The following is a 25,711-nucleotide window of genomic DNA, read 5'->3' as shown; positions in this document are numbered from 1 at the left end:
CACGGTGGACGTGATGAAAGCGGGGTGAAGGAGCCTGCTGCCTGACAAACAATCAGGAAATGTTATCTTAATATTGTTGCGATGTTATTCAGACCATAACTTAGGGGATGGGGAGAGGCCATGACTACAACGAGGTGGCATGGAGGGGAGAGGGAAGCAAGCGGAGGCGCAAAGGCCAGGTCCCTCTGTGGTGGCCGTGTTATTGCCTATTTTTATTATGAGCCATAGCTCAGTAGCCACAAACACACTTTTAAAACGCACAAAGGGTAAACGCGAGCATGCGCACAAACTTAAATTACAATTTATTTTGTTTTTGGGTAAAAGAATGCAACAACACAAAGCTTAATAAAATGAACAAAAATGCCCCCCCCACCCGCATGTGTACGCACACACTGGCCTGACATCTTGCTTCCAGATGCAGTTAACTTAAAAGCTTAATAGGGTTTTTTTTTTTCCAGACTATTAATCACAATGTTTCAAGCAAAAGAACTGCAAATCAAGCGCTCCGAAAAGCTTCCTGCTGAAATTAGCAGCCGCTGAAAAGTACTGAAAGTTTGATTTGTGTGACGCGGTTCGGTCAAAGGCCCCTTCCCAGCACCGCCACCCATCCTTTAAACGGCACTTTAAAAAGCGTCCAGATGCTTCGCAGCTCAAAGTTGTTTTTTCTTTTTTTTTTGGCGAGTCCTGAATTTAAAGCGTTGCAATCTGAGCAGCCACCAAAATTAACTATTATCTCCATATTTATATATTGCCGGCACTAAATTGCGTCGGGAAGAATTACTATCAATATGAATATCTGCGACAATAACTCAGCCGCTGTGCTGAGGACAGGATACTCTTTATCAGGCTTCTGATAGGCCTTAAATACAGCACAAGGCAGCCATATCAGAGCTTTTTCTCTCTAATATCAGGCCGCATTAGCACCTCGTAAATCAAATTACACTCCTAGAATTTCATTAGGCTCACCTGCCAGCGCTGCTGTGCTGCAGAAATATTTATGTTTTTATGCTGCGATTGTGTTCTCTCAGGTACACAAAAGGGAAGCAGAGGGAGGGGCTGCGAGGGGAAAGAAATGGGTGATAAACCTAATTATCTTTTAAGAATACGGGGAAAATGTGTCATAAATTGTGGCGATCCTGAGGAGGGCTGGCGTTTTGGAAGCCTGTGGGGCTGAGAGTTGGGGGGACAAGCCTGCTCCACTGTTTACCATCTTTAACCGGGGCTAGACTCCCACAATCCAATTAGCAGCTTCCCCAAATTTGCTCTAAACAGAAATCAAACAGGATGATGTATGACGCCGATCAGCGGGCCCTCGACAACCAGCTAATCTGATAAAGCCCGAGCAAGACTGCTAATAGCGCAAATACTTGTTCAAACTGGATCCAAAACGTTATGATAGGAGTCTGTCTTTATTATTTAATTACCTCAAAAGAATTTCACATTTCCATTTGTTTATTTGCTGTTGTTGCTTGTTCGATTGCATTATCCAGATCATAAGAATCTCGGCTCAAATTTGCTGAATGCAAAAGCTCAGGCGGAGGAAGCAGGAGAGGAGTTGGCTGTGGGGAAGGAACGCTGATATTCCGTACTACTTTTTTCTTTCCCATCTGGAGCGGCCAGGATGGCGGAGTGTCTGGATATGGATTTTGATTAGACACAAAGGGAAATGACTGAGCCAGTGACCGTAACGACAGCCACTTAATAAAAGGTACAGTCTATACATCAAAGAGCATCTAGCTGTAAATCATTCGGCCTTGTAACGACTCGCATCCCCGTCCCATTACTGAGCCCTTAACGTGCCGCTCATATTTACTCTCCAGCCCCAATATAATTTTAGAATAATGAGCTTTGTCCCTTATCTAATTAACAGGCATAGGTTCATTCATTTTTTGGTTTTCTCTTCCCCGTCTTCCCACCTATTCCTTACTGAAATTAGGAAGCAGGGATATTTGCTTAACTCTCAAATATTTAGCAAATTTGCCCCGTGCCACGAAACGTGAAAGTTACACACAAATACGACTGATGTGACCGCGTTGCATGTTGTGCATAATTGCAGTATGTTGCAACTGGAGGGTGTTTATCTAGGATTGTGTGTGTGTGTGTGTGTGTGTGTGTGTGTGTAACGGGGGTAGAGGGGTGGGGGTTGTGCTCCAGTGGGCAGAAGTAAAAGACCAGGTCCATTCTCCCTCTTATTACTGGAATTGTAATTCAATGATCACCTTAGATCACATGCGTGCCATAAATCAGATAGGCTTGACAGAGGATGAAAAATTGTATTAATAATGTGAAACTTATTATACAGTCCCAAATGCTCCCTTGATAAATGACATTGTTTGGGCCTGACAATGATTGCATTTAAAACATTATTTCTGTTTTCTGCTGGTGTGTGCGCGCGCTGCTGGACACAGCAGCCGTGGCTTGCTGGGTGGGGAAGACAGAGGTGGGGTTCCCGAGCTTCATAAAATATTCAAGATGTTTCCCACCGTTCTCTCTTGAGTCAGTGGGCAGGCGATGGCCACGACAGTAAGGGTATAAAATCTGTGTGTATGTGTGTGTGTGCGTGTGTGGCCAGCAGAAGTGAAATGGCTGGTGGCTCACCGCAGCGCAAACACCCAAACTCCCAAACCACAGAAAGGAGCCGAGTACATCTTCAAGTCATAAAGCAGCATACTCCCACTATTATTACTACACACTGAAGTCGGATTTTAGCAAATGTGAGAAACTGCAGAAAGGAGCTGCGCCAGGCTAATCGTTCATGAACCACTCTTTTATTTTTCCCCTTTTTTCCAGAATAAGTGATTTCGGGGGAGTTTATTATTCTTCCTAACTCAATTTATACAAGGACGCTAATATAAGAAAAACAAGTCTAGACTTGATTTAAACTAGACTAGCTTGAGAGAGAGCCAACAAAGACATGAAACCCCTAAAAAAATAAAAAAATAAACAGCCAAATATGGCGTCTGCACTATTTCCTCCTTTCATTTCTGCATCATATCAGAACAAGCAGAACAAGCTGGACTGGACAGTGCAGGGTTTAATTACACGAATGCGATTTACACTCACTAACACTACGACTGCTCTGGATGGAGCACGTTCAGAGCTACAGCACAGTATTTTACTAACGCTATCTATTTGGACTTCTAAGTAAATAGGACTTAGTTGTTGGGAGGAACGCTGTGCAAAGACAAAGACTGAGGCCTAACCTGTTTGCCAGTGCAGCTAGAAAAAACAAATCAAAACCGACTGCACAAAAATGTCGCCCCCTTAAATGTGTCCTTTGTGTTAAAGTATTACATGAGACCGGCCTTTCAGATTAATACTCAGTAGTTAGTACTGTAGTAGATGAAACACTGAATAAAAAAATCATCAAAAAATAACAATGATGAAAGTCAGAGTCTGGCATATGTGAGTGCCAAATGTTTGGGGGACATGTTGGAACTGTAACAGCTCACGTATACGGTTTAAATGAACATCCTGAGTCATTTCCATGTATGACAGCAGACTCGTTAGTCCAGATTAACACTACACAGCTTAGTCTCAATTACTAGAATAATACACTGGTGCTCTTTTTTGAATTAACTTATCTGTTCAACTGTACTGCAGTATTTTTATTATTTGTTAAAAAAGAAAAAAAATATTTTTAGTAGACCACAATTAACTTTGATCCTGCAACAATTTTTTATTTAAGGAAAATGATGTACACAATTTTTTGTGACTCTGTTGCAAATGTTAAGTAGTCCTATGATTGGTGCTCGAACTACACGGCGTAAAACTACCTGTTACTTGTTTTGGCTCCAGAATAACTGACATCACACCACTTTGGGTTCACGGAAAGTCTAATTAAGGTTGTAAACAGTTGAGGTCGCTTTACAGGGACTGAGACCCGGACTGCACTCTCCCTACAGACTTGGCTTTACCCTGGCCCCGTCGTGTCCACGTCCTCTACCATACTGTATGTGCGACATTACAACCCCCCACCACTACCACTCCGCTCTCCCTTCCTTTTCTCCTCCTCCTCATCTCTGCAAATGACCATGATGGGAGGCCATTCATCTCACTCCTTCGGCCACCACAATGAAATAAATCAAGAATTTCCCCCCCAAATATAACAATATTTGTATTTGGGGTGGGGCAGACGTAATTGATGACTGCGGCCATGCTAATTAAAAACGGCGGAGGTTTCATTAATCTTGGTCATTGGGTAGGGGGGATAGCAGTGTAGCTGCAATAGCATTGGCTGGACAAGGGGGACAGGGCCGCCTCGATCGTCCTCGCTGCTCAGGTGATTTGGGCCATTGTCGAGTATATTAGCAGAGTGAGGTTAATGTGAAATGACCATTAATAACTACAACAAAAGTCTACGGCATACAAACCCAGCGTCTCTGTGTCTTCTTACACAACTGAACCAAACAAGACAATAAGTGAACAATCGCGTGTTTACTGCCATGTCCTGGCTGGAGAAGTTAATTGTTTCTCTGACTCTTCTTTGCAGAATATTTTTTCTGTCCCTTAAAACACACACAAAAACACACACACAGGATGGTATGCTGCTTTTGAGAATTAATTACGAGGCCAAACTTCTGCTGCTTTGCCTGCGTTTGCATAGTCAAAGCATTTGGAAATCATTTGAATATTAGAACACAATTAAAACATACTTCAGTGACTCTGGCATGTCGTATGAGCACAACCACACAGACCAAAATATTAGAACAAGTTAAATCTGAGCAACTTCCTAACAAAAAAGACGCAAACAGACAATATCGTTAACATTGTGCCACTACAGCCTAGACAATTTACTAAGTAGCACCTATGAACAGTGCAGATGGATATCATCATTTTGTAATGACTCCTACATGTTAATTCGCAACTTTAGCTTCTCCACCAGGACTCTGGCACAGAATAATGACTAGCGTGCATCTGGTAGAGGCAGTGTGGGGCAGTATTTGAAGCATAGAGAGAAACAGAGAGAGGGACAAAGAAAAAGGGAGAGAATTAAACAGAGAGAGAGAGATGGTTGGGTGGGTGGTTGGGTGGGTGGGTAGAAGCAGTAGCATATGGTGCCACGCTGCCATAAACAAGCTTTATGAAAAGACCAGGGACGTTTATCTAATCATGGAATACCTGAGGAATCGCAATGAGACACACACTTTGTCCCATTATTGTTAGCCCATAAATTTAACTGCTTTACCAGAACGATGAGGAACCCGATAGAGCCGCTGAAGACAACGCAGGGAAGCAGGTGAATTTATGTCTGTGTGTGCTTGTAAGTACACTGCGTCGCAGCTATGGTAAAGAGTGTGTGTGGTGTTACAGATGAATAGCCATAACTGCTACATCTTGGTATCTGTGTATCTGCAAACACAGAGAACAATGCACTCTAGGAAGCATCTAGTAAAGAACTCACAGATACAGATGTGTACTGTTTTTTTGTTTTGGTCTTTACTGTGTGCTATATTACTACAGTCTAATTTTTATTCTTACAGCAGTCTCTCTGCATGTAGAAACATTTATTTTGTTTTTTGTAAACTTGTTTTACATGGCATCTCACAGCCAAGAATAAAACTCTTGCTGTTGTTTTTTGTTAGACTGCATTTTTGTGTTTTTGCATTGTCTGAACTGAACATTGAAACGGGAACACGTGCACAAAAATGACCACGTTTACCCTGCAAATGGGCTCACATTCAGGGACGTACGGCACAGACACAAAGTGAATGTGCAATTTTGTATCTGCAAGCCGACTTACAAACACACACACATGCAGAGTGCTGGGTCAGGGGGACAGCGGTAGCTCAGAGCCAGCTGTGACCTGCCGGTCCAGGTGCTCAGGAAAACCGTTGTTAACGGCCACGATTGATGATCTAATCAAACTGTCACCACAGCGACCTGCTGCAGGGGGAGGGGAGGATGGGGTGGTGTTTGGTGTGTGTCCGTGGGTGTGTGTGTTTGGGGGCAGTTGGAGGTGTGTGTGAGAGCAGGTGAGGTGGGGGGTATCCAGGAGGCCTTGTGCATGCTTACCGTTAGCCTAAATTGAGAGTGACAGTCTCAATAGTGAAAAGGCCTCTTTTTTCCCCCTCTCTAAGTAATGGAGGAAACAACTTCAGCGGTCTTCCGGAGGATGTCACATAATCAAGGGAGATTCTCCCCCTCCCCAAACACTGATCTCCCCCCATTCTGAGCTCAGCTAAAATGTGTGTGTGTGGGTGGGTGGGTGGGTGGGGGGGTTGAAGGTTGAGACTTTGAACACTGGGAGATGATGCTGTACAGTGCTGGACAACAGCCGACACAAAACCAAGTATATAGAGTTTTATAGAGACTGTAAATAAAAGATGGCCATTGTCGCAATAACATTGACTGCTGTTATGTGGATTACTGCCTTGAAGCAAGTTTGGGAATTTGGCCTTCCCCACCCTGGTCTTTTAAACAAGACAATAGTAGGACAATGAAGTAAAGCTTGGTTACCCAGATGCATCTATTAGTAACTGGGATGCTAATTTTTATGGCAAAAAAACATTCTTAAAAAAAAAAAAAAAAAAAACACACAACAAAAACAAAACAAAACAGTATTCTATAACCGTCTTAATCTTTTTATATTTTCCCAGAAAAATTTGGAACTAGATACAGCAATTCATTGACATATAGCATATAAGCGAAGAACAGTTTGTAGAGTTCTAATATGCTTTAAAGTCAATACTTGGTATGACCACCTTTATTCTTCAAAACACCTCAACTCTTTTAGGAAAGCTTTCTTGAAGGAGATTCAAAGTTCTTCTTTGGATGCTGGCTGACTTTTGTTCTGTTTGGTATCAAGATGATCACACACTGCTGCAATAATGTTGAGGTCCAGGTTCCGGGGGGGCCAGTCCATGACTGACAGTGTTCGATTGTGTGTTTTTCTTTCCATGTATGCTTTTACTGCGTTAGCGGTGTGTTTGGGATCATTAATATGCAGAAGAATGGAGCCGCTGCCAATCAGATGCTTTCCAGATGGTACTGCATGGTGCATCAAAGTTTGAAAGCTTTTTCTTTTTTCTTTTTTTTAAAATCAACCACGACAGAGCCTCCACCGTGTTTTACAAATGGCTGTAGACACTCACTGTTGTACCCTCCCTGATCTCCTCTGTACTTATCCTTTTGGTTCAAACTTATGACAATTTGAACCAAGAGGACGAGGAGTGTTTCATCACTCCTTAAGACCAGTTTCCACTGATTTCAGTCCAGCTCTTGTGTAATTAGGCACACATCAGCTTTTTGCCCATTTCCTTCCTTAATAATAGCATCTTGACAGCCACCCTTCCATTGAGACTGTTTCCTCAAGTTATTTTAAGGACACACTGCACACTATGTTGATATATGCCAAGTTGCCGGGTAATAGTTGTTTGGGAATCACCTTGTTGGTCCAAAAATACTATTTCGTCAGACTTCGTTAGCGTTGGCATTTTTCATAGATTCAGCTAAAGAAATTGGAACAAATCATGTATTTTTGCGACAGTCTGCTACGAACAAAGCGCCTAATGATACAACTTAATTTCTTTCACTTTCTTTGCTAAGTTGTCTGTTGTGTGTGGATACGACACTGGATCATCTCTTGCATAAGGTATTTTGTTTTGTTGTTTTTATTCATATGTTAGTGTTAAATGACTTAATAAAAAAATGTCCATCCATCCATTCGCTTCCGCTTATCCTTTCCAGGGGAGATGCTGGAACCTATCCCAGCTGTCATAAAGCGAGAGGCGGGGTACGCCCAGGACAGGTCGCCAGTCTGTCGCAGGGCTAACACAGAGACACAGACAACCATTTGCACTCACATTCACTCAGAGATTCACACCTATGGGCAATTTAGATTGACCAATTAACCTATCCCCACTACTGCATGTTTTTGGACTGTGGGAGGAAGCTGGAGTACCCAGGGAGAACCCGCGCAAACACGAGGAGAACATGCAAACACCACACAGAAAGACCCCAGCCTGATGGTGGAATTGAACTCAGGACCTTCTTGCTGTGTGGCAATAATGCTAACCCCCGTGATGCCATTATCCTTAAAGTTGTGATGTATAAGGACAGGGCTGAAATGAGTGAAAAAGCAGCCAATGTCCAAACTTTGAAAGACCATCAGAAAACCTGGAAAACTGTAGCTCAAGATCATTTTAAAATAATTACAAGAAAGTCTGGCTCCTTGGAAACAAAATGTAAACAAATGAAGGGTCACTTCGCCATTCCAAAAAAGATTTCAGGATTCAGACACTTTGCCTAGTGTTCACTACTCTTAAGACTCAGAATTTGCCTATCTTTTATAAACAGGTACAGACTATGCCCTATAAGATGCCCAACATCTAAATACAGCTCACACAGGAAAACTGCAAAACTGCATCAAGTCTATTGTACATTAACGCCTTATATCAGTGAGTGTGGAACAGGTATTTTTTCAGGGTACACGAGTATCTGTAGTAAAATGCAAACATGAGCAATTCTTTAAGCATTTAGATTAGCAAAAAAAGTCTGATGAATTACAGTAAGGACCTGAGTATCATTTTATCATTTTACTTACACTAAGTAAAAGTCTGATCTATCTGACAATCTAAGATTTTAGAGATTCACGTATTATTAAGCTTAACTGTGACGTACTGGCAAGTGTTGCTTAGCCTTTAGAACATGTTATAGGGAGGCAGAAAAAGAGATAAAAAGCTACACACAAATGATACATTGAAGCACAAATGGCAATGTCTGCTGAAAAATGTTTCACAGCATAATAGCATCAGCGTGCAGTCACAAGGGGAAATATAATAATTCTCGAGTCCGCATAAAAAATAAAATGAATTAAGCAGTTCCATATTTAGCTGAAAAGAGAAAAGTTCAGGAAGTTGTCCAACTTAATAGCGGCCTTGTTGATCGCTGCCTGTTCTGTGTGTGTGTGTGTGTGTGTGTGTGTGTGTGTGTTAATCACCTTCCCCAGGATATATCCACGACTGCCGCTTGCTCGTCCAGCTTACATTAATTTAATCGCTGCTCAGCTAATTCATTGATTAATTGGTTCATTAGTGATGCCTGGCAACATCCGTTTCTCCTATGACAGTCTGATGTTTCAATAGAGAAGAAAAACAGGCTGGCAACAGCCCAGTTTTTCCACTGTCCCACTGTGCATAATGTCCACCGTTGTCAACAGTTAGCCGCACAATTGTGTCACTGAATAACTGCCTGGTTTTCTGCCACAGGATGTGAAATGAATACGAAGGTGAACTGTGCACATTCTCTGTTCTTGTCTGGTTGAGTAATGTCACTTGGGCTTCAGCAGTGGGTGACATCATTCTTAGGGAAAGGAAAACTTAAAAAGTTGGAGGGACTCTCGGCGCTGCACTACCCAGATGAGGTAGGTGTTGTTATGAGAAGATGAACTACTGCTGCAGATTAATTCTGCAAGTCAAGGTCACGCCGCTCTGACATGACGAGTGGCTTCCAACTCTTGGACGAGCTGTCGACTCCTAACTATAATTATTATTAGTAATAGGAGTCGATAGGACCCCGCTGCACCCTGCGACAAGGAGCTGGATGTTAGAGTGACCAACAACAACACACAGCCTCTATAGAAGCGCTGATGTAACAGCACTGATACCCATAAAGTGGCTACAGCATGCACGACCTCTGACTGCTCTGCTTGAAGACACCAGCTTAAATTTATAATTGGCATTTTGTCACGGCAGTGCCTCTCAAGCATTGGCATTACTGGGCTTTAACTAATGTTGAGTAAGACCACAAGGGGTAGAGATTTTAGCATTAAACTGTGTCAGCTTTTCAGAGAAGCAACATGCCTCTCTCACACCCCTACAAACACACACACACGTACACACACAATTCTGCACCATATGCCCATGACAAGTGCATAAAAATCGTTCCCAAGCGATAGCACAGGCCAACCCATAAAAACTTAATGCACCTAATTTTCCAGTAATCAAACTTTTATAGACTGCGATGGCTTTTAAACTAACAAATTTTAATTATCGCTTAATTTTAACAGCAATATTAACGCGATCCCTCATTCTGCGAGTGTTCATTCTCCATGAAATATTGAGTAGGGTAAACAGGGAGGAGCTGTCCGCTGGCTGCTGTTCAAACAAGCAGCCAGCAAACACAAAGGTGATCTGGGGGTCGGTGAGGCCTTGCCAGTACCTCGCCAGGAAAATGTGGACTGCACAGACCTCTGGGAAAATTGAGCCTTTTCTTTTTCAGTTCACTGAAATTGGACTGAGAAGTACATTGCATTGAATTTTGGTCTATTGTGATTCTTTTATGCCATTTTCATATTATTAAAGAAGAAGAAAAAGCAGACTTGGTTTTTTTTTTTTCCGGGGGATGCTTAAGAATATTTCAAAATCCTTGACTACTTTTAAGTTAAGACCTTGCTGCTGTTTTTTTCTTCCATGCTTCTTCATGCTGTTTTTACATTCCTGCTTACACAACTAGCAGCACAGGATGTTATTGACTGCTGCCCTTGGGTGGCTGAAAACTAGGCCTTACCACCCAACACCAAACCAGAGAGGCAAAGTGCTGACACAGGCAGATAAGGGGAGGAAGAAAGAGAAAGATTAAAGAGCAGATTCATTATCAATAATTAAGGGAAAGGATTTATTCTAATGAATTAGGGGTTGTCTTTATCTACTCTTTATCTCCCCATCACACCACTAACTCTCTCCTTTTCCTCCCCCTCTCACAAATACGCACATGCCCTTGCACACACATACACACACTGGTTCGTGGCTTTTGTGTGACTTGACCCCTGCATGCTCCGTGCGGTCCATATTGCCACCATGCTGGCTCTAGGCAGGGCTCTTCCGCCCCCGCTCCCCGATTCCAGGCTGGACCGTCTCAGCCCTCTGTGTAGGGGCAATATGGCCGCACTGCATGGCACGCTGGGATGCGGCTGCGAGCCCGGAGCCCAGCACCCCCGAAGCCAGATGCCTGCTCGGCCAAGTTTGGCCCCTGGCACAGCAAATTATGTATCAATTCTGTCACGTGAACATAGAAAAATATTTTCAGTGCATTATCTAGAGTAGAATAGTGGTTCACCGACACATCAGGTCAATTTTCAAAGCTTAAAATAACGTCATGGAATTGCTGTCCACTTCCGATACTGTGTGGTATTTTTACAGCTGATTTTATTCTACACATCAGAATATGCACCGATTACAAATGCAAAAAAATAAGAAAAAAAAGTGGGACAAATAAATTTATAGCATATTTTCCGCACACGTCTCGCTGCAGTCATGTAATGCTGGATGCTCTGAATATCCCTGCCTTCGTTTTGTTAGTCATCACACCTGGCCTGCATGCATCATGCTAGCTATTTCTGGATTGTTGTTCATGCCTTTTCACCTGTTTCCTTCGGAGGGATTTTACCACCCGCATATTTGGCACAGACATACAGCAGTGCTAGGAGAAACAAAAAATAGCAACTGCACTTGCGATCAGAAATCTCCCAAAACACTGAAATCACTCTCTCCAGCTGCTTGTATCATGTGTTACAGCCCCACCACCCCACCCCATCTACTTAAAACAAATATATCTTTCTTCTGGGTTGTCAGCACTGCTGTTTCAAGAGTGATGAGTGTATTAGTTCAAGGAGTTTATTATTACAAGCGTGAAAATGGCAGGCGTTTTAACAATTACCTACGAAAACAGGTATGCGAGACAGGTCAGTAGTCTTTTGGCACCCTGTTTTCAAAGAACTAATTACAAGCAGTTGAGTCAAGGTCGATGCTGTCTGTCACGCTCTCGAGCCACTCCCCTGTTATTAAAGGGTGGATTTAAGGTGCTTGCAGACCCCACAGAACAACAGAGAACACACCGAGAGGTTCACCAAGTTTATGAGGGTAATATACAACAACAATAAAGAATAAGGGAAAAGAAATCGCACTGTGTTAAACAGTCCTAGATAAGTTCCCTTAAAAATCTTGAAACACACATATATACAGAAATCATTTCCAGTATGAAGTAGAGATGGCACGATACCACTTTTTTATGTCCGATACCGATACCGATATCATAAATTTGGATATCTGCCGATACCGATATGAATCCGATATAGTGTTTTTTAATCAACAAAACTGTTTTTTAAATATCTTGCTGCATTTTGTATAAGTTCATACTCAAGTTTAAAACAACAACTACACTAAAGCTATTCTGTTATACCTGTATGCAAAAAAAATGTTTCATAGTTCAGCAATACTGATCAATCTAATAAACTTAAACCTACACCATCCTCCCTATTCTGGTATTTTAAAGAGTACTTAGCATAAATATTAAGCAACCTAACTAATAGGGTTCCAACTCCCAGCAACAACAAAAATAAATAAATAAAAAATAGGGAACCACCCCTCACGCTCCACCTCATGATGCTTAATCGACGTAATCAACCTTAATTTGATGCAGTGTGAAAAAAATGCACAGAAATCAATTATTTTTCAAGAAATATTAAATAGATTCAACATCTTTCTTCAACAAAATTGCAGACTGCACAGATGGTACCTTCCCAAAGGAAAAAGTACTATAGCTTACTAGGGTATATATATTAGACTTAATAGTTACTATATACAGTAATGGACTTCTATTCATTTTGCATCAAATTAAAACTTTGGCTGTCAGATAATTATTTATTAAAAGCTAGACATTTTAAATGAGAATAAGAAAGAAAAGTATGTCTTTGTGCCCCCTTTTCCCTGTTAATGCCCTATCGGCCCCCCTGGCTAAACTTTGCTAGATCTGCCCCTGCACAGTTACCAGCCGTCAGCTACGTAGAAAAAGATCCTCGAGTAGAAAGTAATATTAAATACATTCTAACAACAGCTGATCAAGCTTAAACGTGCTTCTGTTGTTCAGCCGCTGGTTTCCTCTTTCTGGTGCAAAGTGGGCCAAAAGCAAACTAGAGACACGGACTCACGACAGAAAAGCCGATCAGCTGATCATTAAGCAGTTTCATGATTGAAGTAGCAGCAAGAAGAGGCAGTCGCTTGTTAAGCTTAACGCAGGAATGCTTTACAAACATTCAGAGATGGACTTACACACTTGCTTTACTTCTCTCGGGATAACTTTGTCGGAGATGAAATGCCGGGTTGCTAGCGAAGCTCCAAATGCTATCCAGACCACTGACAGGTCCCGCATGCCACAGCCGCTCTATCACGTGATGCATACTGCTCCAACGTGCTAACGTTCTGAGGTGAGTTACGGCGTGTTGCAAGTTTTGTGAGGTGCTTTCCTGATATTTAATGGATCGGATTACATTTTTTATTTTTCTCCGATATCCGATCCAGTAATTTAGGTCAGTATCGGACCGATACCGATACGTAATATCGGATCGGTCCATCTCTAGTATGAAGTCACTTGTTCATATATAAAGTATCAGGGTTGTTACTTAAAAGATGTGATGCTCATTATTCATTACTGACTTCAAATGTGATTGTCCCTCCATGTTTCTCCTCAGGGGCTGTTAGTCTTTGCTGTACTAGTCAACACCAAACACTCAAAACCGATGACTGCAACCTCTCCAGATTCTAGCTGCTTTCATAATCAGGATAACTCTATTGTTCTCCTGTGAGTGAGCATTTTTGATGTGTAAAACTAAATCAAAATCAAAACCAGCAGGGATACTTTTACACATTTCAGACACTTTGCAATAATTTTTCCCACTAGGCTTGCTCAGACCCTGCATCCGTTAACCGAATAAAGGAGATTATGTATTCAGATGAAAATGGGCTGAGGAACACGGATAACTCAACTCAGTGAGATATTACAAGTGGGCGCAAGAAAAGAAACAAATTCTTATTATCATCCCGAGCTGTAATGCAAAATATTACAATGTAAACCTTTTGAGATGACTGCGAGCTATTAAGTCAGACCCCGTGCAGCCAGATTATTGTAAAACTAGGAGGACACGTGGTCCTCCTAAGCATATTTCTTTGAGAAAGCGCAAACATACGAGCAGATAAAAGGACAAAAAGCCCTCATCTCCGCTCGATGCCTGCAGTGAGGAGTAGTGGTGTGACTGAGACGAAGACCTAGTTGTGTCACTTTATAACAGTTCAGGCTCTATCTCGCTCTCTCTTTCTCTCTCGCCCAGAACCTGTCAGATAGTTGGGAGTCTGTCATCACACCCTTCCTCCCCTCCAATTCATCTTCCTCATTTTTTTTCTCCCCACTGGGGTTAGAACAATATAAGCGTCTAATATTAGCCGTTTATTATTAAGTCAGATCTGACCATTGCTAGCCCACCGCTGCCCAACACATTCATTAGTAGGACGTGATGGTAAGGAAAGAGGAGAGAGGAAAAGAGAATATCATAGAGGTATCGGCATAATTTCTATTTATAACTCTTCATATGAAAAAAATCATTTAGATCTACATATTCCTTTCATGTGTATGGGTTTTCTGTGTTGTTCCGTCATCTTCAACCCTGGGTCAGAAGCAGGGAAAGAAAGTGGTCTCCATATGACAAGAAGATTTGTAGTGATCCTTATTATACACTTTTAGTTCAGCTTAAATTTCATATTAACAATTTAGAAAACAGGAAAAGCCATCTACACTTCACTGAAACTGCCAGCTTCCAAATTTCTTTGATCCGAAGGAGGCCAAACAGATTGGATGTTGAACTTCACAAGAAGCGTGATACGAAAAACTGTCGGCAATGTCAGGCTTAAAATTCACATCAGTAGAACTCCTCCTCACAGATACCCCCGCAAAACAACTTGGCGTTTGAGATCCCAGACAGATTTGGCTAAGTGGGACCCGGTGTAACCGTCGGCTACTCAGGTCTTTTCCTCCTCCTCTCTTCCTTTGACTAACAGATCTCCCCAGTGTTCTAAAAATACCTGGTGAACAGGGCTGTAGAGATGGTGATGAAACTGCCTCTCTGACACTGTCCCACTGCAATCCATCTCTCCACCGCCTGCCAGCCAGCATATGTTTGCAATTGGCTCTCCCCAACAACCCCCATTGCCTCTCACCCCCCACCCCCCTAGTCCCCAGTTGCTGGTTCAGATACCCACCCCTACACACACACACACACACGTGCACAAGTCCCCATCCTTTACCTCTCCCTGTCTTTCTTTCTCCCTCAGCTACTGTCCTCGTCTCCAGGTCTAGGCTTTCAAAACCAGTGCAGTTATCAATCACCAAGGCAGCACTGTCAGGTCAGCCCAAACCATCTCTCCCTCTCTGCCTGTCTCTTTGTCATCCCATCTCTTTCTATCTCCTCTCAACTCCTTCTCCCTCTTCCGTCCTCCATCCTCTGCCTCCTCTCTTACACTTGCCCAAATTTGTTCCACTTAAAAAGCCCTCCCCAATGACCTTGTGCTAATTAAGCTGCACTGTGTTAGAAATATGATGGTTAATTAATGATGAGATAAATTCTGTCTGCGGGACTGTCAGAAAAATGATGACATCGTGTTTTACAGGTTTAAATAGAACAAACCTTGTGGCCGTCCTCCGTCTAAGTGTGCATGTAGGTGTGTGTGTGTGTGTGTGTGTGTGTGTGTGTGTGTGTGTGTGTGTGTGCGTGCGTGAGGGCGGCTGTGCGCACGTCTGCACATATTTAAAAGGAGTGCAACAAACAATGAGAGAAAATAAGAGATAAAAGAATGAGCTTTTGCTGGTAGAAGTGGAAGTAAAGACTTTCTTTGCACTTGTCCATTAACATAACTAAAATATTTACTACACATATGTTAATATAGGTGCAGTATATGTTAATTTATGTGTGTGCTTATGTGATGATATCTGGCATAATACTTTAGAGTTCAGCAAAATGTAGGTTATTCTTGTTCCTATCTCTTAAGCTAAACACACTCCAGCTCATTTAAAAGTATCAATATTATCATTCCAGTCACTGCCATGTTAGTGTTTGGCATGACAAGTGGCCACATGTGGATGAGAGGGTGGTGGTGCTAAGTCAGCTAACACTAGCTAGCGTGGTGGAGGTGCATCCACAGTGTGCATATCTGCTAATCAATGCTAAGTAACAGAATACCAAAATAACAGAAGAACTCTCAAATGTCAAACTGAAGAACTTTGTGGTTGGCCTGTCCTGTACAGCACGTCATGTTATTTGTCAGTTGGCTCCACTGATAATCCTCCAAAAGGCTCCAACATGGGCAGGAGGTCCAGTTTTATGACTCAAATTAGAAGAAGTGAGGCCTAGGCGACCATTATTGGCTGTTATACAGCTGACTGTGCCGCTACATCTTTCAGTTGAAGCAAACAAACCTTAAATTTTGCTAGCTCTGGGACTATCAGACTGTTAACATACTTTTTAAAGCTTTTTAAAGTAGGGCATTTTAACACTGGTGTCTATTGGGATTGACTTGTGTCTGAAGACATCCTCTAGCGGCTTCTCCACAAACTGCAGTTCGAAACGCTGAAATTAAGCATTAGCACAAATTAGCACGGGGCCTTGTTGCATTTGGGGGCAAAAGTAAGACATAGATAAACCATTAGCCTAGTGCTGGTCAACTAAATATAAAGTTCATCTTAATAATGACAAACATTCAAAACCTGAAAGCTGATGCTTTCATGAGTTTTAGGAGTCTTTTCAAACTATCAAGAAGTCACTAATGTGGGGGACACAAGAAGTATACTCAAAAAGATACCAGGTTTCATGCGCAAAACATACCTGTTTATAAATCTGGCTGGTCTCTCTTTTAAATTTGTGCCACTCACAAGTTCAAGTCAGAATGGGACTGAATGGGAATCTAAAAATTGAAGCTGTGTGGTACCAAAGCACACAGGAAACAACTAGTAGGAAAATCTTCCATATTTAAATCAGGTGTAGTTTTCTGTTTTTTGTTGTGATCTTTTTAAATTACAAATCATGTATAAGTCCAATATTATTGTGGTAGCAAAGCTGAATTTAAGTTGGACACGGCCAGCAATCGCTTCCGCAGTCTGGATGTTAAACTTTGCCTTTTAAGTTATGATAAATTCTGATCTCTTTTATAAATGTTATAAAAAAAGATCAGAAATAAACTGAGACATGAAAGGAAAGCAAAGATGGGGAAAAAAATATGAAGTTTACCCAGTCTGGCCAACAAGACATAGTTCTTTTGCTTTCACAGTTGGCCTTGTAGACAAGACGCTAAAAAGCAAATGTGATTGATTTAATAAATGTTTAAGTGATTTTTCAGAGGCGATACTTCTTGTTACCATTACTGTGGAGAAAGTATAGTTTTTGAAAAGAAGTCTAGACAGCGATCAAGACTTTACTCTGATCAAATAACGAGAAGTCTGAAGAATTTTCTGAGCAAAGTCCTTTTCAAAAGTTGTTTAAAAATGAAGAAAAACTTGCATGAATTACAGCATTGTTTGCATTTACTGGGAAAATGCCACCCCAGTACTGAAACTGCCATTTTCATCTCTGAATTTTCTATCAAGCCCACCAGTACCTCAGGTTACGGCAGATGGTCCGACATTATTCATGCATGCCTGTTACCTCTGTCTTTTCTCTTTATGTAGATTGTAAAACTCTCTTATTTTATGTCTCTTAACTTTGGTCCTTTTTTTAAAAATGATTTCTTTAGATGTTAAATTATATGACTGCTGTTTGACAATGTAAACAGGAGAGACATCTGATCTGTCGCAGCAAAAACAAGATTTAACCCTTTTAGAAAAGCAAAACTGGGGGTACTCTTGAATCTCCTTTTTGTATCTGTATCCTGTTTTTCATTCATTTCTCAGTGGACATGTGGCAAGTGTAGAAAAGATATTGGACCCCACGTTAATTGGTTCAAGTTCCCTGTAAGGCAAACATCAGGATACATGGTTGTAGTGGACGAGTCACATATGTAAATGTATGTAACTGAGAGGCCATATGTATGTATACTGTTACATAAGAAAAAGCATGGAGTTCTGTCAACAGACCTTGGATAAATAAAGGTTACGATAACAAAAAAAACAAATGTGGATGAAACAGAGACTTGAAGCAGTTGAGGATATGAGGATTTGTTTCCATCTAATCCAGATGAACAGCTGACAGTAGGAATTTAGATGATAATGTCTGAGAGATGGAGAGGCATCTGGTCGGGATGCTTACTTCCATATCTGAAGCCACTTGTCATATCTAATACTGCACGTTGTCAAAAGTATCAATTTGGTTGCGGAGTAATGAAAAAGTGGGTCTGTTTCTATTTTAGCGGCTTGCTTGACAGATTGAGAGGTGTTTAACGTCTCATTTTGACTTGTCAGGGTGGAGGGGGGGCTTCACAACTTCATCTCCTCATCTTTCGTTTTCTCACACACGCACACACACACGCACACACACACACACACACGCAGACAGCAGGGCTCTGTTTCTGATAGACAGGGCCAAGCGGGAGACATTGCGCATACACAGAGACACACACTCGCGTGCACAGACAGAAATGGTAAAAGAAACATCATTCATCTCTAATTCAAGAGGGAGAGCAGAAAGTAAGATGAGGGAGAGAGCCAGATAAAGTTTGACAGAAGAAAGGGATGCAAGCAAGAGAGCGAGGAAGACAGAATGAGTGAAAGCCATTTAACTCATTAGGGAAAGGGAGGATCTCAAGTTATATTTAACTTGAAATTTAACTTGTGGGAAAATTTTGTGCTTAAAAGCTTGCAGGCCTCCACCGGGGTTGTAGCAGTCATCCTCCACCATCTAGAATTAATTGCCTTCTGTATCGCTTACTTTCATTTCTCAAAAACACAGATGCTTGGAGAACCAGGTAAAGAAATACTTTTTAAAAAGGTTTACTTCTTTATTTGCCGACAGGTTGTTATGCACGAAAGTTGGGAACACGCAGAAACCGTTCTGCACGCGATCCAAATAATTAATTTTTCTACCAAACTGAAAGCTGAGCATGATGTGTGGAAAATTCTGTTGCATGTGTTTAATTTACCTCTCTTTACGCTGTCCAACTCCATGTTTTCCCAGCAGATGGGTGCTGAGGTGTTTCTTCATAACAAAGGCCCACCTGCAATACACGAAAAACACAATGCCATACTTTTAACAAAGGAGTTTTAACGAAATTTTATGCCACTTTAAAAACACATTCGAACCAATCAGCGCTCGTGGAAACCGTTATACACTCACTGGCAACTGTTCCAACTGCTCATTAATACAAACATCTAATCAGCCAATCGCATGCCAGTGACTGTGAATTCAGGCATACAGCTATGGTTGAGATGACCTGCTGAAACTGAGAACTGGAAAGAAAAGTGATTTGAGTGGCACGGTTGGTGGTGCCAGACGAGCCGATATTTCAGAAACTAATGATCCACTGGGATTTTCCCCACAAAACCATCTCAAGAGTTTACAGAGAATGGATGCCACTCCTGTCACCCTGTTCTTTTCTTTGTTTTTATCATCTTATCGTCTAGCTAGCTACTCCCTTATTCACAAGGGGTCACCACTGCAGGTAGCATGGCATTAATAAAAAAAAAAGGGAGTTTTTCATTGCCTTTCCATGCCGAATCAAACCGACAACTATACTTGTGGCTGTAGCTCAGGAGGTAGAACACGTCATCTACATCTACTGATCGGAAAGTTAGTGGTTCGATCCCTGGCTCCTCCGGTCTGCATGCCAAGTATCCTTGGGCAAGATACTAAGCCCAAGTTGCTCTTCGAGGCATCCACTGGAGTATGTGTATGAATGTTAGTCAGGAAGCACTAAAAAGCTTAGAAAAAAGTGATTGGCTAAATGTGGCATGTTGTATAGAGCACTTTGAGTACTCCGGGAGAGTAGAAAAGCGCTATATATAAGAATGAGTGTATAAAATAGTAGACTGTGCTAAGAAACCTTTTCTTGACACTCTAACAGTGTCCATGTGTCAGACCACTGACTCTGGTGTACTGAACTTAATAAAAAAGAATTCTAGCAAATCCTGTTGTGTGCATTTTCTGTTGTCAATGTTTAACTGTCAGTTTTAACATTAAAGGCTTTAGTACTATGTGTTGCCAGAGGCGCAACAAGTTTTAAATGTTCACAGTTCACATAGTATTCACTGTGAAATGTTATTTCTGATGTGCAGATTTAAACTAAACTACTGGGGCCAATGTGAGGCCACTTACTACGTGTCTTCCCTGCTCTCTCTCGCCCTCCTTTCCCGTCTTCCTTCCACTGCCCTCTCTCATTAAAGGCTAAAAAACACCACAGAAGTAAGACAGAAGTGTCCTAAAAATAATATCTCAACTGAAACATAATAGTTATGTAGAATGATGTCCTTGCAAAGTCTTTGTTTTGGTAATCTATTTTTCCCTTTATTATGAGGGATTGTCTTTTGCTTGTCTTATGTTTTCCAACTGTTTTAAATAACTGCAAGACAACATGAACCCATCCTTCTCTTACATATGTAGTTTTTGATAATAAACAGGTTTGGGTAAATAAGTACTGCTGTAGGTGAACTGTTCAAAATGCTGTACATAAATGTGTGGCACAAATGTGTACACATATGCGAGGATTTATAAGCTTGTGTATCTGCAGTACTTGCAGTAGCACGCATACACACTCAAACATACCAGGGTGCTGTCGTCTGACAGTGACCACAATGTACTGACTTTGTCGAGCGCCCTGAGTTTACCGTGTCTCCAAAACAGAATCTGAAAACATAATGAACGGATGACAAGACTAACTACTCTGACATCCAAGCAGCTTCACCAGTGTTTTCATCCCCTGGCCTTTTCATTTAGCACCCATCACTTCCCATTACTGTGCAACTGAGAGACAATGACCACATCTGAGAGCTGAGGAAGGAGCTACATAAAAGAGGCAGCGGGAGTTGAACCAACAGTCATGTGGTCGGCACTGTCGCTGCACATGCTTGGTTCCCCCGAGTCTCGCTCCTCCCAATTTCTTTTTTCTTCATATGGATGTTTTCACTTTTCATTTCTTTGCAAGGACATCATTCTATTTTCTCTTCAGCTAACCCGTTTGTACCTTTTTGAAGCTTTCAGTCTCTCATGAAGCAAAAGCATAATTATTTCACTAATTATGTCACTACCCCACTCTACCCCAGCTCCTCCAACGTCTGGACACACACACACACACACACACACACACACACACACACACACACACACACGGCTATGTCCTCCATCCCATCATGGCCCCAGAGTCCCGTCCGTCATCAAGGCCCCGAGGCCGACTCTAACTAACACTACCACATAAATATTCAAACATGTTCCACTGTTTTGCCTCGTTATCATCACTCAAGATTTTCTCAATCCGCTCTAACTCAATCCATCCATCCGTCCAGAATGCTGCCTTGGAGTTAAACTGGGAGCAAATGTATGACTAAATCCTCTATGCTCCAATCGGCAAGAATGGCAAGATCAAAATGCTGAGCCTCTCTGGCCCACTGGAAGCGCCTCTGACTGACACGATCATCTATAAATAAACAAACAGCATAATTAAGACATTTCTGAGAGGGTGGGTGAGTGGGGGGGGGTTAAAAGAATTAATCAATACATTTGAGAGAATAGCACGGCCTTGGAACACTTCACGCGTGCTTGTTTAAGTCGTCGTGTTTAGACGTGGAGAAAAAAAGAGCTTGCAAACATTTCTGTTAATTATGTATTACAGCTGTCCTTCATAAACCTAATTACAGAGTGCTGAAAGGCAACAGGGGCAATTTGCATATGCGCATGAAAGACAAGACATATGCAAAATATGATTTTAATTAGCATTCTTTGATAGCAAGGGGTACAAATTAAACTGGCATGTTGGGAGATTCTCATCTCACCCCTTTTTTTTACTGGATTATTCTCAGAGTGGCACGAGTGCAAGACGGTTAATGCCCTGTGGCTGGCACAGGCTGCACGCACACACACACACACACACACACACAAAAATGGATCTTAAGATGCATAAATGTGCAATAAGCACACATGCAAACCTAAATAACCATACACAAATGGAAAATTCCAAAGACACAAACTTACAAAATCGCAATTAGCTGTTCACCATGTGATTATCTAATACACATAAATGGCTCTGATAAGGAAGCAGGGAACAAACACACATATATGCACAAATAGTGATACAAAAACAAACAAATAGCAATCGTTGCTCACAAAAAGACACCACGAGTCCCCAATTTCTCATGCATACACACGCACACACTTTTACACACAGAAAGATCCCATATCTAAATGTTAAAGGGGCAAATCCATTTGTTTAAGGCAGTCTGTAATCAGCCCCCTGCCCCTGGTGTGTGTGCATCCTCTGCCATCCAGGTCAAGGCCTCAGCTTGTCGTCCTGCTGCCTTGGGCTGCATCATCAGCCCAAGCCATCAGCCTTGATGGTTATTGTAACAAAGGGATACTTTAACATGCCATTCATCCATATCAATTCTCTTCCCCCCATGAATTGAACTAATAAGGCTGTGCCTCTGCCCTCCAGGGAGGCTCATAATATCCATTGCAGATATGAAAAAAGAAAAAAAAAAAAGAAAAAGAAAAACCGAGGCGCTGGTGTTTCACGTTCGACTTTCCCTTCAGACTAATCGGCGCGCCACAGCTCGTTAGGTCCGTGACGTGCCAAAGCTTTACCGATAAGCAGGGGAGACACGGCTCAATTACCCACAGTTACAATCTTTCTCTTTTTCTTCCCTCCCGCTGCCTGACGATGAAGAGATAACATGTCAATATTTGATACAAACAACTTCATTTGCCTAATGGTGTTCCTGGATAGGCCCATCTAAAGGTCTAGAAGGGATGGGAGATCTAAGAAAAGGCCTCAAGCAAATCTCCGCTTAGACGTACCGTGGCCACCCGCCCCAAATCACACAGTCCTGTTTCCAACAGCTGTACACGAGGCATTGTGGGTTGGAGCCAGATTGGACAGAGGACAGTTTTCCAACTTTTTCTTGAGTTGCTTTCAACTTGTTTCATTAGGTCTTGACAGTGACACTTGACTGTCAAGAACCCACGTGAGTATTATCATCTCTCTATTAATAGACAGGCAATGCAAGGGAAGTGAACCAGTGCTCATAGTGGCAGTAATGGACAGCTGTTAAGTCAGAAATAACTTCAAATTCAATGTCAAACAGAAACTAGTGTCAACAAATAATCAGACAAGTCTGCAGAAACACTGACGTGACTGTATTCAAGTTACATCGCTAAGCTCGCGCACTGTTACTACGTGTGCGTCAAAAAAAGTGAAGACAGAATCTGTTTTCTAAGTCAGAGTTTTCTCCAAAACATTTTAATGAACAACGGGAAGATGCTTGAGCATCCAGGTTGTTGCCTGCTGTGCATGGCAACAACAGAACGCAACATGGGAAAAGCTATGAGGTGAAAAATGAAGCTGAAGTCAAACAAAGACGTGTACTTTACTTGGTTAGAAGGTAACTGAAAAGCCATTACGAGAGCTACCAGATGTAGGAACTGCTCAACCCTCACTGGGCGAAACCACCGAAAACCTCGGCAAGGAAGAGCAGTTCCATCGGGGAAAAGACGAAACGGGAGGTAGGGTTGAACTCTGAAGTTATGGCACTATGGTTCAGCTCACACACACACACACAAACACACACACAGGCTCTGCAGTGGTCCGCTGGGCCCCAAAGAAATGAGTGCGTGCGGGCTCATCCAGCCTCCTGTGCAAGCCCTAATGATGGCCTCCACCTGCTGCTTTAATGTCACAGCTGGATCGCCCTCCATCCTTCACTGACTCTGACTGCCATCAGCAGCAGGTAGCTCCCCTCTGCACACTCCTCCCTCTATCTCAGCTTCCTTTATCTCCCCTCACTTCCATCTTCAGTTTCTCCTTTTCAATACATCCTCATACCTCCACACTCCAACAGCGTAATGCTTGATTCATACTACTTCTATACCCTATGCCATAACCTAACAGCATGGCCTACAGAGTAATCTGACATGCACCTTCCGAAAAATGTAGCTACACGTCGCATTGACACAAACCACAATAACTGTGATACGTCTGCATGTAAAAAGAGTATATTCATGAGTAAAAAGACATTACCGCCATGAAACAAAATGTAATAGCAGCAGCTGTATTTTTCCATCGGACACATAAGGCATTTTTGGAGTTTTCATAGTATAGACTCAATTCTTTCTGATGGCTGGTCTTCTTGCATTTCATTATGAAATAACTATTGTTCAAGATTTATTATTATTAGATCCAAGTCCCACATGATCAGCTGAGTTTCACCTGTGATGGCAGATCACTGCAGACACACCAAACACAAATGGCATCACACAGTACTATGCATGTGTTTAATGTATAACATCATTGCAGTTAATGACAATGCTCCATATGGAGCAGACATGCTGCACAAACTAAACACTATTAGTTCAAGGATGCTACAAGCACATGCTATGCTTACAACCAAATAGGAAGAGCCATAGGAGTAAAAAAATAAAATAAAATACCCCACTACGCCACAACTAATTCACTCTTCAGAGTAAACACAATGTGCTTTTTCCTTGTTTGTTTTATTTATTTATTTATTTTTTATAAAGCCATCCTGGAGAAGCGGAAAACCTGGAGGTAAGTTGACATGTCTAATCTGCGAAGCTTTGACAGGCAGGTGAACTGACAGAAGAACAGAAACCAACACTTGGCTGACAGCAACCCTGGAGCGCCGAGACAGCTGCCGACATGTCAGACAGACAGATAAACAGACAGGAACCAGAAGTCGGAAGATAAGACATTTATTGACAGAGAGAGCGACTTGCTTTTCTGACACAGAGACAGACAGGCAGACATCAAGAATAAGGACTCAGAAAGGAGGGATTCTGCTGAGTTTACAGGCTGAGTTTAATGGATGTTCCGCAAGTCAGCCCATAGCGGTAGATGGGGGAGAACTAAATGTGATGTCAAATTTTGCAGATGTGGAGATAGATGGTGATAGAAGGGTGGAAAAAGAAAAGCCACAGGAGGGAAAGAAGGGAAATAAAGGAATGTGAGAAATCATGATGGAGTATCTGGATAAGTCGGAGTGAACGTGAACTAAGGTGAGAACCAAAGGCAAATGCAGTTTGCGGTGTTGTCGCTCTGTTTGACAGAAGCGAGAGGCGACTTCACATCAATATTGCTCAGGCTTATAGGAGATGCACTTATGGAAACGTCCCATAACGTAACAGACATTAGGGAGGGAAAAAATAAACAAATAAAGCATCCAGACTGATTTTGTGTTTTTGAGCTAAAGCAAGCACTTGATCTATTCTAAGATGATCCCGATAAAAATAAAAGAGGCAAAGCGTTTCTCTGACGACAGATCAACGTCGGGGCTCTCACTGAAACAGACACCTCTCACTTGTGACGCCGCCACTCGTGTGTGCGCACAGGCCCGCGCGCGTCCTCTAGTTTTAGAGGGAGGTACATAAAAAGCTCACTTTGCCTCTCCAAAGGGGTTTTTTTGGATCATCTGCTGAGGCAGGTGATGGGGCTTGACGGATTGATTGAGGAGAAGTTCTCATCGACAGTGGCAGCGCCCCATAGAGTTCCCAGCTCCAGTGCACACTGTTCCATTAAAGGATCATTTAGAGGGAGAGCAAGTTCCACCTGCACTTATGCAGAGCACACGCTAATGTGAGATGAAACAGACATTTTCAAGCTACAGGAAGGGAGAGAGAAAGTGCAGGGGAAAAAAAAAAAATTATAATAATGAAAAATAAAAATTCAGTCCCTTCCCAACAGCGCATTTCCATCTTCAAGAGAACGGCGATTGATGAAGTAATCTATTATTGATATCA

The 25,711-nt window shown here is 42.0% G+C and overlaps 1 protein-coding gene across 3 annotated transcripts in view; it reads right to left on the bottom strand.

The window, feature by feature from the left end:
* Nucleotides 1-25,711, bottom strand: part of znf407 (zinc finger protein 407) — a 161,700-nt gene that overhangs the window by 76,144 nt on the left and 59,845 nt on the right. For all 3 annotated transcript variants that reach the window (XM_004566810.2, XM_076889826.1, XM_076889827.1), the window contains exon 5: nt 18,894-18,968. In XM_004566810.2, the coding sequence (XP_004566867.1) occupies nt 18,894-18,968 (75 nt within the window). The remainder of the gene's footprint in view (nt 1-18,893; nt 18,969-25,711) is intronic.

This window comes from Maylandia zebra, linkage group LG11 (genome assembly GCF_041146795.1).
Source record: "Maylandia zebra isolate NMK-2024a linkage group LG11, Mzebra_GT3a, whole genome shotgun sequence".
Lineage (NCBI taxonomy): Eukaryota > Metazoa > Chordata > Actinopteri > Cichliformes > Cichlidae > Maylandia > Maylandia zebra.
The sequence above is the reverse complement of the archived record's forward strand: the minus strand, read 5'-3'. Positions and strand labels throughout refer to the sequence as shown.